The sequence below is a fragment of the Grammomys surdaster genome, unplaced genomic scaffold (genome assembly GCF_004785775.1).
Source record: "Grammomys surdaster isolate TR1022 unplaced genomic scaffold, NIH_TR_1.0 126271, whole genome shotgun sequence".
NCBI lineage: Eukaryota > Metazoa > Chordata > Mammalia > Rodentia > Muridae > Grammomys > Grammomys surdaster.
Window position 1 is genome coordinate 1128892 of NW_021621071.1, and position 16051 is coordinate 1144942.

Consider the following 16051-nt stretch of genomic DNA (forward strand, 5'->3'; position numbering starts at 1 on the left):
AGCATCTAGGGGGCAAAGTAGAATCCCCGAGCAGTGGAAACTCCATGTATCTCTAAGAGTGATCCTAATGAAGTCTCCTAATGGGTGATAGAGAGCCCAAACCAGACAAAGTTCCCAGCAGGGAGACTGGGATATCTACCAGCCACAAAACCTTCGACCTACAATACGTGCTGCCTGCAGGGTATGCTGGAGTAACGGCAGCGCAGAACTTGAGAGTGGACAACCAATGACTGGTAGAGCTTGAGGCCTACACCACAAGAGGGAGCCCACATCTAACACTATGTGGATGGCCAAGAACCAGAGGCTGGTAAGCCCAGAGACCTAGGATACAACCACATATGACTGGAGAAATAAAAAAGTCAATGACGTAATCCCTACCAATACCGTTCTATACTCATAGGTCAGTGCCTAGCTCAACTCTCATCAGAGAGGCAGACCCCGCCAGTGATAGGAGCAGATGCTCACAGCCAAACACTGGGGGAAGGTAGGGAAACCCCACAAAGGAGGACGATGGAACCAGAGGGGTCGAGGGCAACAAGATCACAGCCCACAGAATCAACTCAGCAGGGTTCATAGAGGCTCACAGAGACTGAAGTGACAACCACAAACCCGGACAGGGTCTGAGCTTGGGCCTCTGCATATACCTTATGGTTGCATAGTTGTTCTCATGGGACCCCTAATAGTGAGAGTGGGAGGGGTACCTGTGACTCTTCTGCCCACACTTGGGACCCTTCTCCTCCTAACAGATTGCCTCATCCAGCCTTGATGTGAGGGTCTGTGCCTAATCTTATTGTAATTTGTTTTACAGTTAATATCCCTGTAAGGCTTTTTTTTTTTTTTTAAAGAGAAACAGAGGAGTAGATGTGGGTGAAGTGGAGAGGTGGGGAAGACTAGGAAGCAAAGGGGTTGGGGAAGCTGTGGTCAGGATGCAATGGATGTAAAGAATAAAAATTAAAAAAGAAAAAAAAAAAGAGTAGCCAGGCGGTGGTAGCACACGCCTGTAATCCCAGTACTTGGGAGGCAGAGGCAAGTGGATTTCTGAGTTCAAGGCCAGCCTGGTCTACAGAGTGAGTTGCAGGACAGCCAGGGCTACACAGAGAAACCCTGTCTCAAAAAACCAAAGAGTAAAAAAAAAAAAAAAAAAAAAACAAATCATATAAAAAGATATTCAGGCAACCACAAAGATCTGAAAAACATACAAACTTCTGGAATCGAGTCGTTGACCATAGAATAGGTAAGAACAGCCCAGGCACAGTCTACTTTGAGTAGAGCAACTTTTTAAGTTTTACCTTCCTCAGAGGGTGAGGAAAGATTAAATCTAGCAGCAGACAACACAAGAAGGCTGCCACCTATAAACGAGAAGGTGACGATCCTTCACTGTGCCCTATTTGCTATAAAAGACATGGTTCTCAACAGGAAAAGGTAGTTTTGTTACCTAATACACTGCTGCCACAGCATTCTTATATACTCGGGAATGAACAAGACCTGGCTGCTCTTTGTGATGCCTAATTATGGACTAATCAATGCAGTGAAATATAAATGCCTTTAAGGCAAGAGGTAAACACTTCACACATAGATAGATACATATAATCCAGACGTTAAAGCCATTCTAAATAACAAATGCATTCATTCTTAAGGCACACAGTTCTAAATTCTTAATATAACCATACTTACATGTTTAATTCAGAAAACATTGCTTCATATAAATATGCATTAAACTGGTCTTGTAAACATTGTATAATAAAGGGACCAAGTTCTCCATCATGCAACAGAGTTAAAGAAACCAAAAAAATACTTCCAAGATGTGGGAGTCCTTTTTCTTTGGACACAATGTATCACTTTGTAGCACGACCTGACCTGGAGGAGGAGTAGCTGGATTAAAGGTGTGTCATTACCATGCCTGGGTTCTATTAAGAACACAAATGGTGGGAGCTGGAGAGATGGCTCAGAGGTTCCCAGCAACTACACTGTGGCTCATAGTCACCTGTAGTGAGGTCTGGTGCCCTCTTCTGGCCTGCATGCATTAATGCAGGTAGAACACTACACATAAGAAATTACTCTTTAAAAAAAAAAGAACACAGATGTTTACATAGGTGTGAATTAGTCCTATAAGGAGCAGGCCCTTAAACAGGACCAATTCCATTTTGTAATAGGAAATTTGTAGAGACTAGTCTGGTACTTGTAAAGACAAGTCTGGAAGTAAAAGTTGTGCTGTGATAACCAGCTGTGATGAGGTTAGAGCCTGGTGATAACAGACACGAGTGGTGCTAAATCCAACATAAAAGAGGAGCCCGTCTGGAGCACTTCATCATACTTGTAGCCATGTCTGGCCAATGTGACCCTCCCCACAAAGCCTCCTTAGCACCTGGTCATCAAAGAGTTAACCGAGAGACCAATGCCTCCAGCTTCTTTGTGGTCAAGCACCCTACGAGGTCAAATTATCAATTCAACTATCTGGAAGCCACAACCTGACCCCGCCTTCCCAGACTCCGGACCTGGAACCCAAAACCATCAAAAGGACTCAGGTCGTAAAATCCATGAATGAATGGTGTGTTTATTGCTATGCTCATTTCTTTGGTAATTAGCAATTTATTATTTGTGTTCATTGTGCATATTGTTAGAGGCAATGCATAGGAGATGTGGCAATATCTTGTTGTAGCAATAGCCTTAATATATTGTCTGCTATGCATCATTAAAAAAATAACTGAATTCCAAAACCTCTGTCTCTTAGCGTACTCTCTCTTCCTTCTCGAGAAGCTGATGATCTCACAGATAAGAGTCCCTGCTCCAGACAGTCCTTAAAGTGTCTGATTGAAAATGTTTTGAAAAGACTAGAATCCGGCTGGTGAGATGGCTCAGTGGTTAAGAGCACTGACTGCTCTTCCAGGGGTCCTGAGTTCAAATTCCAACAACCACATGGTAGCTCACAACCATCCACAATGAGATCTGATGCCCTCCTATGGGGTGTTTGAAGACAGCTACAGTGTATGTACATGTAATAAACAAATAAAAACCTTAAAAAAAAAAAGACTAGAATCTAAAGCCAAAAAACTACTTCAAAACCTCAACTGCGATCTCTTTTTAAACAATTTCCCTCTTTTCTATAGACACAGTTTACATCTTGGGGCATTTTTACTTGGTGACGGTTTCCAAAAACAGTGACTTCTATTACTTTTCTTCCACTGTAAACTCCTGCAAGAGAGTACCAGTTTTCATAGGATGGTATTTTCACCCCAGATGTAAGCCCTGAGCTCAACATGACAAGCATTTAAACTCGTATTTTGTACAGACTTTACTTATATTTTTAATTATGTGGGTGTGTGTGGGTTTATACACATGAGTAAAGTGCCGAAAAGGCTACAAGAAGATGTCAGTTCCCTTGAAACTGGAGAAGCAGGCAGTAGGGAGCCGCCGGCATAGGTGCCGGACCTCTACAAAAGCAGTATGTGCTCTTAACTCCTGAACCACCTTCTAACTCACTCTTATTTATATATTTATTTTTATTTCAAACCTCTGTTCAATACTACAAAAAAGGTTATGGTAGGGGATTGGTTTGGTAGTGCTATAGATTCAAATGCTAAATATTAAGCGCCAAGGTCTGGTTGCCCCCTGACACGGAGATCCTCCCATACACCAAGTGATGTTATGTTACCCTGCTCCCAAAGTTCATTGGTCTATAAAAGGCTATAAAGCCTGTGATTGGCCAGTAGATAGAGGTAGGCAGGCTTTCAGATAGAAGAAAGAAGGCCAAGGAGGAGGAGGCCACCATGAAAGGAGATGGACCATGAGCACATGACCATGAGAAACATCAAGTAACGAGGGACACATGGCTGGGATGTAAGTTAGAACAGCTCCGAAACCTGCCCAGTCTAGGCGTATGGATTGTAAATAAAACACCTCGACTGTGTGTCTTTTATATGGACTAGCAAGACTTTAAAATTCATTTTACAGGGTATCATCAAAGAATGTTCTTGCAGGCACAAATGTTCTCTAGGTTTTGAAGAGGGACTACCAATGAACAAGAACATTAACAGGTACATAAAAGACAAAAGCCAATAGCTACAAGACAAATTTCTCCAGAAGGGACACCTACTAGAATCAATCTAGGCCAGATTTTTTTAAAATCCCTAGAAGGCTATGGAATTGGTGGTAACTGTTGCCACCAAAGCAATTATCAAAGATTAGCTTATAACAAAAGCAATGGTTGATGGGCCACATAAATGTCACTCTAAAAACTGTGTTTTCTAACGCAGAGTTTAGTTAGCATCGCAAGTAGATATTTTAGCAATAAGGAAGCAATTTTGTTCCTGGAAGTGCTAATAAGCACTTAAAGCTGCATAAAGTGCTGAATCTTAGGACATGACTACAAACTGTAACTGCAGCTATAATCCAAACTCATCTTTTAATGTGTCTAGAGTCCTTTTGTGTGTCCCTGGTCATCACCGTATAGTGATGATTCTGGACTCCATCTGGTTGACTTCACCATTTAACCGTTTAGAATCCACAGAGTGTTTTCAGTGCACCTTTTCCAGAGAAGTTTGAGACTTGAGAACTAATGTCAAGAACAGCATAAGGAACTGTACTAGAAATATAATTATTAAAACTTCACACATTAAACAAGATTTTCGACCTCTTTTGTAACCTAGGTGAGCAGATTCAGCTCTTCTCCAAGAGATCAGAAGAATCTTTCTTAAGAGAATATTACCAGCCGGGCAGTGGTGGCACACGCCTTTAATCCCAGCACTTGGGAGGCAGAGGCAGGTGGATTTCTGAGTTTGAGGCCAGCCTAGTCTACAGAGTGAGTTCAGGACAGCCAGAGATACACAGAGAAACCCTGTCTCGAAAAACCAAAAAACCAAAAAAAGAAAAAAAGAAAAAGGAAAAGGAAAAGGAAAAGAGAGAGAAAGAGAGAGAGAGAGAGAGAGAGAGAGAGAGAGAGAGAGAGAGAGAATATATTAACAACTCCAAAGAAAAACCACAGAAACCAAAAAGCTTCTTCAGGACAGCTAAAGAAATAATCAAATAAACAAGAAGCCCACAAAATGAGATAGAATATTTGCTGGATATATATTTGACACATGATAAATATCCTATTGAATATATATTTTGAAATAACTCAAAATACAAAGTAAAAAAAATACATATGACCCATTTGAGAAACTGGCTTGAGATCTAAACAGTTTTCAAAAGAAGAAATAAAACTGGATAAGGCATGTTTGGCCAGCTACGGTGGCACACACCTTTAATACCAGCACTCAGGAGACAGAGGCAGGTAGATCTCTGTAAGTTCAAAGACAGCCTGGTCTACATAGTGAGTTACAAGACAGCCCGAATTACATAGAGAGACCCTGCCCCCAAAACAAACAAACAAAAAGAAATATCTCAAAAAAACTACTCATTGTCCCCAGCAATTAGGGAACTGCAAATCAATACAATTCTGAGAATTCATCTTACCTCAGTCAGAATGGCAAACATCAACAAAGCAAACAAGAACAAAGAGAGGGATGTGGGAGAAGACGCAGGGGAAAGGGAACTCTCATTCACTACTGGAAGAATTGTAAATTGGTCCAGGCACTGTGGAAATCAGTCTATCATATGATCCAGCCCTATATATCCCTCCTCAGCATGTCCAAAGGACTCGCTCATCACCGTACTCCACAGATACTTCCTCAGCCAGGCTGACTGCTACTTCATTCTCTAGAGTAGGGAATGCAAACAACCCAAATCCTCCAGCTGATCTGTGGATAATGAAAATGCGGTGTAACTGTGGACGACCTAGTTGTGAATAAAAATAAAATTATGAAATTTGCAGGAAAATGGAGGGAACCAGAAAACATCATATTGAGTGCAATAACAGACCCAGAAAGACAAGTCTGCAATTTGTTTCTCATCTGTGGATCCTAGCTCCAAATCTATAGATGTGAGTATATAACTGGAGTAACTACATTAAACAGTTAAGTAAAAAGGGACCATGGTGGGGGCAGGGAAGCAAAAGAGAATGGCAAGGTACAAAGAAAGACAGCGGAGGCACTTAATTAGGGAGGGAGACGGAGGAGAATACAGGAGGGAGGGATAAAATAACAGTAAGCATGTCTAAAAAGGTCCTAAGCAATCACATTATGTATTCGCCAAATTTATATATAATGCATCAAGTCCACGTATACACATATAGTTGAAATTAAATTCTCCCATCTGAGATACCAATGCTTACCCCAAAAGCAATGAACAAAATCTCCGACAGTAGGTGCAAGATACTCTCTATTGAGTTGTTGGTCACTGCTGTTCAAGAGACTTTTAAACATTGTAGGCTACTACTGTTGCCTTTGAGAAGTTGAAGCTAAGTCTCCATTGCTGAAGACACACTGCATTTGGGCTTAGGACCCAGGAGCTCTGAACTGGATCTGACTGGAAAGCTTCCTCCCTGAGGACTCAAGTTTTCACCATACCAGAGGGTTCCATCTAAGTTTCCAAGGGAGGGAAACAACCAACAGCCCTTATCCATCTATGATACCTTGGAACACAATAACCAGCATGGCACAATGTCCTTTAGTGTACACTATTAGCATCCATACCTTGCTGGTAACCATCAGCTCTTTCACTTCAGGCCCACACAAGATGAAAATCATGCTAGGTCCCCTCCTAGAAACCTAGCCAACTCCCCAGGGATAGCAAAGTTGTCCATCTTGGAGAACCTAATAACAATCCCTTTACCAAACCAGCATAATTTAGAACTACCTTCTGAATGCTTACCCTTATGTCCGAAGGTAAGTATAGATCTCACCCCTCTTTAAAGAAACATCTTGCAACAGACAAAGGCCATTACAGAAAGCCACAGCCAATCAAAACACAGAAAACAAATGATCCCTGGTGTCCAGCCACAACTGATATAATCCCTGCTCCTAAGGCTCAGGGATCATAGCAGAAGATGGTGTGGAAATATTGCATAACTAAAGAAACAGGAAGTTTGCTGACATGTAAGAGATTGCATCTTTTAGGTGTCAGAGAAGCTACACCTATGAAATCTCATCAACATGGCTGCCTAAACATGACCCAAACACTAGAGCACACCAACGGACATGCCGACATGGAAGAGGAAGAGCTCATGAGACCTCAACCCTAGAAGTACTACAGGGAACTAAAGAACCCTGGGAGAAGACAAACAGTGTTCTACAGAGAAGAGCCCTGGACTGGCTGGTTATCCATGACAGAGTGGCCGGCCCTGAAATCACAAACATACCACTAACACTGTATGGACTGAGCACTTTGCATTTATTTATTTAGAAATGTATATAATCCATACATGGTGACAATGATTAAAATTAGGCCATGAGTTTGAGAGAGAGCAAGGAGGTACATAAGAAAGGTTAGAGGAAGAAAGAGAAGGAAAAAAAAAGTCAATAGCTAAAAAGATTTTTTCCAGAACTGATAAAAATGCTACTGTCTTAGCTTTGGCTTCCAACCAAGGCAACTCTTATAAGGACAACATTTAATTGGGGCTGGCTTACAGGTTCAGAACTTCAGTCCATCATCATCAAGGTGGGAGCATGGCAGCATCCAGGCAGGCATGGTGCAGGCGGAGCTGAGAGTTCTACATCTTGATTTGACTATAGTCAGGAGAAGACTGGCTCTCACATGGCGAGGAGGAGGGTCTCAAAGCCCACCCCACAGTGACACACTTCCTCCAACAAGGCCACACATACTCCAACAAGGCCACACCTCTTAATAGTCCCACTCTCTGGGCCAAACATATTCAAATAACCAAACCTACAAGATCAAAACTATTTTAAGTCAAGTTCAAGATTAATAAAATCCACACTTTGTAGATATATCATGTGAAACTGCAGAAAGAAGAAATGGAAAACCTGTAAGAGGAGCCAAACAAAACCAAACTTCAAACACACAACGCTTATATCGATTTCTCAACAGTGACAAAAGCCAGAAACAGCACACTGGCTCTGGGATGGGTGGCACAGAAAAGCACATCTGTCAATGTGGACATCCGCCCTAGTGAACGTCCCCTTCATAAAGACGGGACGCAGTGCCTCCTACCCAACCTGAGTCAGATAGGAGAGTATACTCAAGACAGAGGAGACTCAAGAAACTGAGGGAGAAAGAGCAAACAGCATGCTCTACAGGAAGCCGCCCCTCAGGACATCAGGCCTTCCACGGCTGTGCCTTGTGTTACCTTCTAGGATTTAGTGGCTAGTGCCTGCCTTGGCCTCAGTGTCTGTCTGCTCTTCCCTCTCTGTGCTGTGTTTACTTGTATATTTAAAGCGGTCTGTTTCAGATTCATATCTTCACCTGAAATATCTTTGGTCCAAAGTATCAAAGATTGCTAAGAGACTCCTATCACTCGGCTCTCATCTCTTTCTTATTAAAGATAAACAGCTATCCACTAAAGGACATTTCATACTTAGAATGTAAGTACTTATCACACAGCCCTGCCTGCTGTGAATGTAAGAACGTCACCTATCACTGTTTAGCTTGCTGCTTTCCCTCCTAGACTCCACACTAAGAATAAATTCCAGTCCCTTTCTACCCTCGGATCACACTTCCCTTTCTGTGACACTGGGCAGCAGTCAAGCTTTCTACTTGAGTTCCTCAGCCAACTGTTACAGCTCAAATGGGGTTTTCTCAACAATATGGCAAACAGAAATACGTGTGCAAAAGTACTCTATTGGACTCGATCCGTGTAAATCTTCAATAGGTTAAACATGGGTTTTGGGGAGTATTGTTTTTCTTTTAGGTATACAGAATAAACACCATGAAAGGTACTGATTTTAGAAATTGTTATTTCTTATAAGTAATTTCAGTAATGTTATAGCAATAGAAAAACCAAAAGCCTATTAACGAAGAGCACAGAACACGTACTTGACTAAATCTATTCGGTTATTGATGGCAGCCCAATGAAGAAGTGTAACGTTTTCTTTGTCCGGTTGCCGTACGTCGTAACCTGCTTCCACCAGTTCTCGGCAGCGTTCATATATTCCGTATCTGGAAAAGAGAACAAGTAAAGTAATGGTCTCGGTACTTAAAAACATTTAAAGCTAAGCATCGTATTTTCCGAAGAATTGCTTTGGGGGATGGTGATGGGGGAGGTGGGGGATGGGACAGGGTAGTCCACGTTGGCTTTAAGGCCACAGTAACATCTTGCCTCAGCTCCCAAGTTGCTAGAATCACACTTGTGTGACATCACACTTGATTTAATGCTTCATGTCATACTTACAAATTAAATCATTTTCAAACATACATTACTTAAACTGCTTTTACTAACTGCTTTTAAACTTCAATTGCTTTTACTAACCTTTTTTTGCAACTCTAAAATATTTCATTTGTAACAATGTAAAATTTCATGAGGTACAAAACAAAAAGATCTCAGAAAAAACATAAACCAGCCAGTTTCTTTATAATTTAGTTCACAAAACTATGCAGATTTTAAAATTACACAGAAGTTAAAAAAATGTTAAATTTTAAGAAAATAAGTAATAGGAAATACACAAGACAAAAGAGAATATCATGAACAAACGCTGTTTTATATGAACCCTAGGATTCTCCATTTATAAATTTAGCTATATTCCTGAAGGCAAATAAAACTTTTGTGTTGGGGTAGAAAGTCCTGAGAGTTGGGTCAATCCATGACAAACTAGGGAAGGTCCCCTAGAAAGCTCCAGGAAGAAGCTTTCCTCTAACGAAGAAGGCAAATGCACAGACTGACCCTCATCACTGTGCACCAAAACCAAAACTTACTGTCTAAAGATTTATTTTTATTTTATCAGTATTTGCTGATGTCATTCTCTGCTGACACTCTCTGAGTCCCAGAGAAACCATCTAGCCAGCCTGTTAATGTCTTCTTTTATTAAAGACTTGTTTTTATTAACTGTAACTGTGTATGTATGTGGTAGGTACATACACGTGTGTGCATGTACTGCAGAGGTCAGAGGCATCAGATCCCCCTGGACCTACAGTTATAGCTATCCTACAGATGGGTGCTAAGAACCAAGAGCAGCAGGCTCCTGACCACCAAGCCACCACCCCTCTAATCCCTGCTGCCGCATAATTTAATTGTGAAAAATTTGAAGTATAGACAAAAAAATAGAAAAAAAAAAACAGAAAATAAGTCACCAAAACTCCATTAACAAGCTACATACCATCATTTTCTTACTCAAAATATTAGATCTCTGGAATTATATAACACAAAAAGTAACCTAAATAAATTTGACAAACTGTACATTGACAATCTTTGTTTCTTTGGTTTCTATGTTTGATTTTGCTTTTTTCAGATTGGCCCAGACCTCACAAACTCCTGCAGTCTCTCCCTCTGCACAGAGCCCTGGCTGAGCACTGAAGGCTGAGCACTGAAGGCTGGTGTGTGCCACCACCCAGACAATGTCATCTTCCTCACTTTACATCCTGCTTCAACAATTCTAAAATGCTGAAGGACTCAATTCATGTTTCTCCTGTCTGCGGATAAAAACATCTGTTGTATTTCAACTTCCAAATGATTTGACTTACAACATTCTTAGAGTCATCCATCATTTCCTTGTTCAATCTCACAGACCAACATAACCTGACATTTTAAAGACCACATTCTGAACATTTTTGTAATATCCCTTAGTATAGCAAATCTACATGCATACATAACATTAACTATTATATTTGTGTACCTGGTTGAGGGATAGGAAATATGGGATATAATCCCATGATTTTTAAAGTTGGAAATGTTTTCTAGTTGTCTACATTTAATATTCTTAAAGCAAAACAATAAATTTCCACAAAATATCAAGTACCAAAGGCTAACAGCTGGCGAGAATTACAATAATTAACGAGATACTGCCATTTCCCCCAAGGCATTCTAATACGTAACTCAGACTCAGGAAAAAAAAGAAACCTTACTGTGTAGCCTTGACGATGTCCCACGTGCTATAGTCATCGACGTGAGTCTTCCGCCCAAGAGGCTCACCATAGCCATGGTTATAATGGCTCTGTGGTTTGATTTCCTGTTAAAGAGAAAACGCATGTAAATAAGAAATGAAAACCACAGAAAATATGTTATTACTTTTATTTTGGTGCTATTTGACAAATATTCATTACTGAAGTAATTATGCTTAAAATCCATATTCTAGAGAAAAAGCATGGTCAAATGATAAATCTACCCACGTATACATCCCCTAAACTAAAAAAGCTGTGATAACAAATTAACGGTAAATTAGAAACTGTCTCTCATACCATTCAACTCTAGGTTTTGTGAAAGTCTCATTCTCTTGTGCCAACTCTTCGCCCCTCTACAACTGGAGAATAGCCTGAGCTCCAGCACTGCCCCCGACACCCTAAGAAACTAATAAAGGGAAGAGCTCACACGGTCTCTCAGAGGAAGACATCCCAGAGTATTCCTCTTCTAAGCATGGTACAGCACACCTTTAATCCCAGACAGCCGGATCTTCTCGAGTTCAAGGCTAGCTGGCCTACACATTAAGTTCTAAAACACTAAGAGCTTCATAATGAGACCCTATCTCAAAAACAAAACAACAGGGGGCTGGAGAGATGGCTCAGCGGTTAAGAGCACTGACTGCTCTTCTAGAGGTCACGAGTTCAAATCCCAGCAACCACATGGTGGCTCACAACCATCTGCAATGAGATCTGATGCCCTCATATGGGTGTCTGGAGACAGCTACAGTGTACTCACATATAATAAATAAATAATCTAAAAAAATATAGAAAAAGCATGGTCAAAAAAAAAACAAAACAAAACAACAACAAAACAAAGAGCAAAAATCTCTTCTCAGATACTAGCTTTTCCTAAGGGTTCTAAGTAAATAAGCAACTCTAGCAGAAAGTCTAACTGCATCCGGTAACACTTCAGTCAACAACGGCTGACCACACACAGCTGGAGCTGCACGGACCTATCCTAGGGCCGATCATTTCTTACCGCCTGGTATTCTCACGATAGCTTCTAGGCACTCCACACACGGACATATTACAACACGCGGCAGTGTTACCTCCCTGACGGCTGAACTCTCAGGCGAGTCCTGCTAACAACCTCTCTGCTCTGTGCCGAGGAGCCCCTTTTCCACATACCCGTCTAAACTCCTCTTCAGCACTAGGCTTAAGATACACGGGAGGGCACAAACACGCATCACCGCAGTACCTACAGCACAGCAGAGCCTCTCCGGATACTAGTGCCCTCTTTTTCAGAGTCTCACTGGGTAGGCCAGACTGACCTCAATCTCACAATGCTTTTGCCTCAACCTCCCCAATACTAGCATTGGACATGTACCACCAAAAAGAAATAAAAGAATGGATGGGATTTTTTTTTCTCATATTGAAAAACATTTTAATCCCAACACTAGGGAGGCAAAGGCAGTTGATCTCTGAGTCTGAATAAAGCCAGCCTGGTTTACATAACAAGTTCCAGGACAACCAGAGTTACACACTAGAGAGATTCTGGTAAAAAAACAAACAAACAAACAAACAAACAAACAAAAAACATCCCCCCCTAAAAAAAAACCCTTTTACTCAATTAACATTTCTTCATTTCTTGAAGAGGATATGAGTACTTCTAGCTACAGGACAATATTTGCAATATATTATTAACTATTTTCCCATGGCAGTGGACATTATTTTAAAATTCTCCCTACTTAAAATAACATTTATGATGGTTGTAGTGGCACACACTTTTAACCTCAGCACTCTAAGGCAGAGGCAGGTGGATCTGAATCTGAGGCCAGTCTGGTCTACATAGTCAGTTTTAAGACAGCCAGGAAGGACTACATAGAATACCTGTCTATAAAAAATTAATTAATTAGTTAATTAATTAAAATAAGTATTTTCCTACTATATTATTTTTGAAATTTTCCTGTTTACATCCTTTGGAGTAGATGAACTTTCCTGAAGTTCTGAGATTCATTTAACATGATTGAATTAGACTTATATATGCAAGATTAGATATTACCCATTTTCTTACAGCCATCTATCTGTCCCATTTCTAGTATGGCTGATTTATGGCTTCAATGTATTCCTGACATTCTACAATAGTCACATACTTGGGCTTCTCTGGTTTTGATTTTTATATTTAAATACAACTACAATCATTAGTGCTATTGTCCAAGTAGTCCCACTTCTCAAGCGCATAGAAAGATTCTGCAAGCCTGGCCATCTGCAGTAGCGTGTGTACGGGACAGATCCTTATTTTTAACTGAATAAGAACAACAGATATGTGCCTCACTCTCACTTTCTCTGGGTCACAGACATTGGCAATCCTCTAAAGAGTAAAACAGTAAAATTCTGGGTCCAAAAGTAGCCCCTGCTTACCCTAAAACATATGTGTATCATGAACCAGTAACACTGAAGCTGTTAACATGTCAGGGTTGAAACTTCAGCAGAACCATAGTGTAGTTATGAGGGCTATGTATTTTGTGAAGTGCTACACAGATAGACCTCTAGAAATCATCTTTATTTTTTAAAGATGGTTATAACTACTATATGGTTTTGCTAATTTATGTTCACAGATTTCTTATATAAGAAAATTTTCCTATTTGTATATAAGCAATAATTTCATATATATATATAGATAGATATGAGTATCTTTGTGTGTACACACAGATACAGAACAATCTAATTTCCTAAAAATAGGTGGTACTGTTTTCTCATTTTCATGCCTAAGCACTAACAAAAATTATCAAATTGCATATATTAAACATTTTGCAAGACTGACTCTAATCAGTGATTGTGTGGAGTTGGACTGCTTGCTGCAGGTCCTGAGAAGTTATCTTAGACTAGCTTAGCTCCCCAAACAGCTCCTCACAGCCTACCTCTCTACCTGTGCTAACCTTTTAACTACCCAGTAAATCCTTCTGGAATGTATGAATAGATCCCAAACTAAGACTGACCTTAGATAGTACCTGAGGCCTATGGGAAAGACATCCCTGCTGTGCTGAGGCCCCTTTCTTCATGCTTTCACGAGGTACTGAAAAGGTCTCTTCATTCTAATCCTATAAAGATTTGTGGTGCCCTTAGAACACAGTACCTGGGGACCTCAGTCTGCGTCCAGACCACAGTCACTCGGGGTTACATCTAATAAAGTGTCTTACTCCTTTCTGAGTGAGACTATGCTTTTGGCTTTCCGCTTGACAATAATTATCAGTTTTATCATCCAACTCAAGATTCTAAGAGCATACTTTTAATACATTTCCTAGTCGATCTGAAATTATCTTGGAAGTCTCTTTTCCTTCTTCTTGGTCAAAAGCACTTACCAGCATCCTAAACTCAAATCCTCAACACATTTCCAAAAGGTCCCAAAACACTGGGTCAGATACAAAATGGTTCTGAGAGATTCTGACAAAGTGCCCTTTAAGCATTTTAAGTTGTCTTTCCTTTTAAAATGTAAGAGTTACATACACACATGCATTGCTACTTAAGCTGTTACCAAAATCTGAGTGTGCAGGAACAGAGGGAAAACCCTGAGAACTGATGGGTGATTTCTTAGGAGGATAAACAGAGCATGACACATCTAGTTCAACATATCAGAGCCGTGATCAGTAGGACTCAAGAGAGGAAATAACAGGATTAGATACACAGTCCTTCCAACTAACACAAAGGTATTCTGACACCTCCACAATCCAATCTTTCTCCTTCCTGTCTTGGGGTGGGGGGAAACGGAATGAACTAGTGCTGTTCAACAAATACATTCCTAGACTTTCTTGCTTGCTAGAATGTCCAACAGCCAGATGGGGTAGCATACACCTTTAATCCCAGCACTCAAGAGGTAGAGGCAGGTGGATCTCTGAGTTTGAGGCCAGTCTGATCTACAGAGTTCCAGCACAGCCAGGGCTACACAGAGAAACCCTGTGTCAAAAACAAAACAAAACAGACGAATGTAATGAAACAAAAATGTATTAGCTAGAAAACTCATTCAACCTTGACTCTGGAGAATACTTTTCTCTAGACGAATCCCTAGTGGCCCTTCTCTGTAACCCTTCACAACACCTCTCGGTCTGCCCAGGCCTCTGCCCCACAAGTAAATGAGCACAGTCAGCAATCTTACAGAATCTTCCATGGACCTGTCCCAGTTTACTTTTTTCCTCAACTTTAGTATCTATCACTCTCCTCTACCCACCCTACACATCCACAAGCTGCGTACTTTAAAAACGTTGCTATCTTATTTATGCCATGTTAGTCATCCTACTTAGAAGATGTACTTGGGCTTAGGCTGACTTTTAAATCCTTCAATTCACAATTCAAATACCACTTTAGTTCCCTCAGACACCCAGCTAGCTACCCTACTCCCTGAGCTCCAATTCCTAGGCAAACAAATCATTAGGCACTGTGAGAAGGAATTATGTTCATTTGCTATCTCTTTTGTAACAAACCTAGTGGCTTAAAGCAACACTAATTTATTATCTTAGGCTCCTGGATCAGAAACCCAAAACCATTGTTCCTGCTTGCTAAAGGCAAGAACAACTTCACAGATCCTTAGTCATCTCTGCAGACTCCTGCATAGTCCAAGCTGCAGGGCTGGCACTGTGTGTAGTTTACTCAGTTATTAATACCTATGGAGATATTCAAGTACTTACTTTCTCAACTGGGACATCTTAAGAGTTCTGAGGTCTACTCTGTAGGACTCATAGACTCCTTCTCCTTGAACAAACTTTACTTACGATCTTTTGAACACTGAAAAATGGCTCACTAAGCAGCCCAACCTGGCTTCAAACTTGTGACCCTGGAGCTGCTTTCCGAATGCTGGTGGTATTACAGGCGTCAGCCACATTGTTCAGTGGAGCCCCTTTTTTGACCTTGACTCCTATCCTGGTTTGGTTCCACGGCCCAATTTTAGCAAGAATACTATTGGGTAGGTTGAGAGAGAATCGCTTTAAATTCTTCAAAGAATCTTCTTCCCTTACATTGTCTCTATATTGGACAGGGTGGGGGTCATAAAGAGCTGTGGGGTAGATTATAGCTACTTCTGGCAAGTTCAATCTCTCTCTTTAAAATGCAGGAACCCTTGTCAGATCCCATTCTTAGTGGTATGATCCAGGAAAAAAAAAAAAAAAAAGCT

At 40.7% G+C, this 16051-nt stretch overlaps 1 protein-coding gene across 3 annotated transcripts in view; it reads right to left on the bottom strand.

Annotated features, from left to right (window-relative positions):
• The window catches only part of Zdhhc17 (zinc finger DHHC-type containing 17), a 65024-nt gene that overhangs the window by 32146 nt on the left and 16827 nt on the right, over positions 1 to 16051 (bottom strand). For all 3 annotated transcript variants that reach the window (XM_028758998.1, XM_028758995.1, XM_028758996.1), the window contains exons 2-3: positions 10894 to 10997; positions 8872 to 8994 (exon numbers count right to left, since the gene is read on the bottom strand). Coding sequence is in view for 2 of the 3 variants with exons in the window: in XM_028758995.1 (XP_028614828.1) it covers positions 8872 to 8994; positions 10894 to 10997 (227 nt within the window). In the remaining variant the exon portion in view is untranslated. The remainder of the gene's footprint in view (positions 1 to 8871; positions 8995 to 10893; positions 10998 to 16051) is intronic.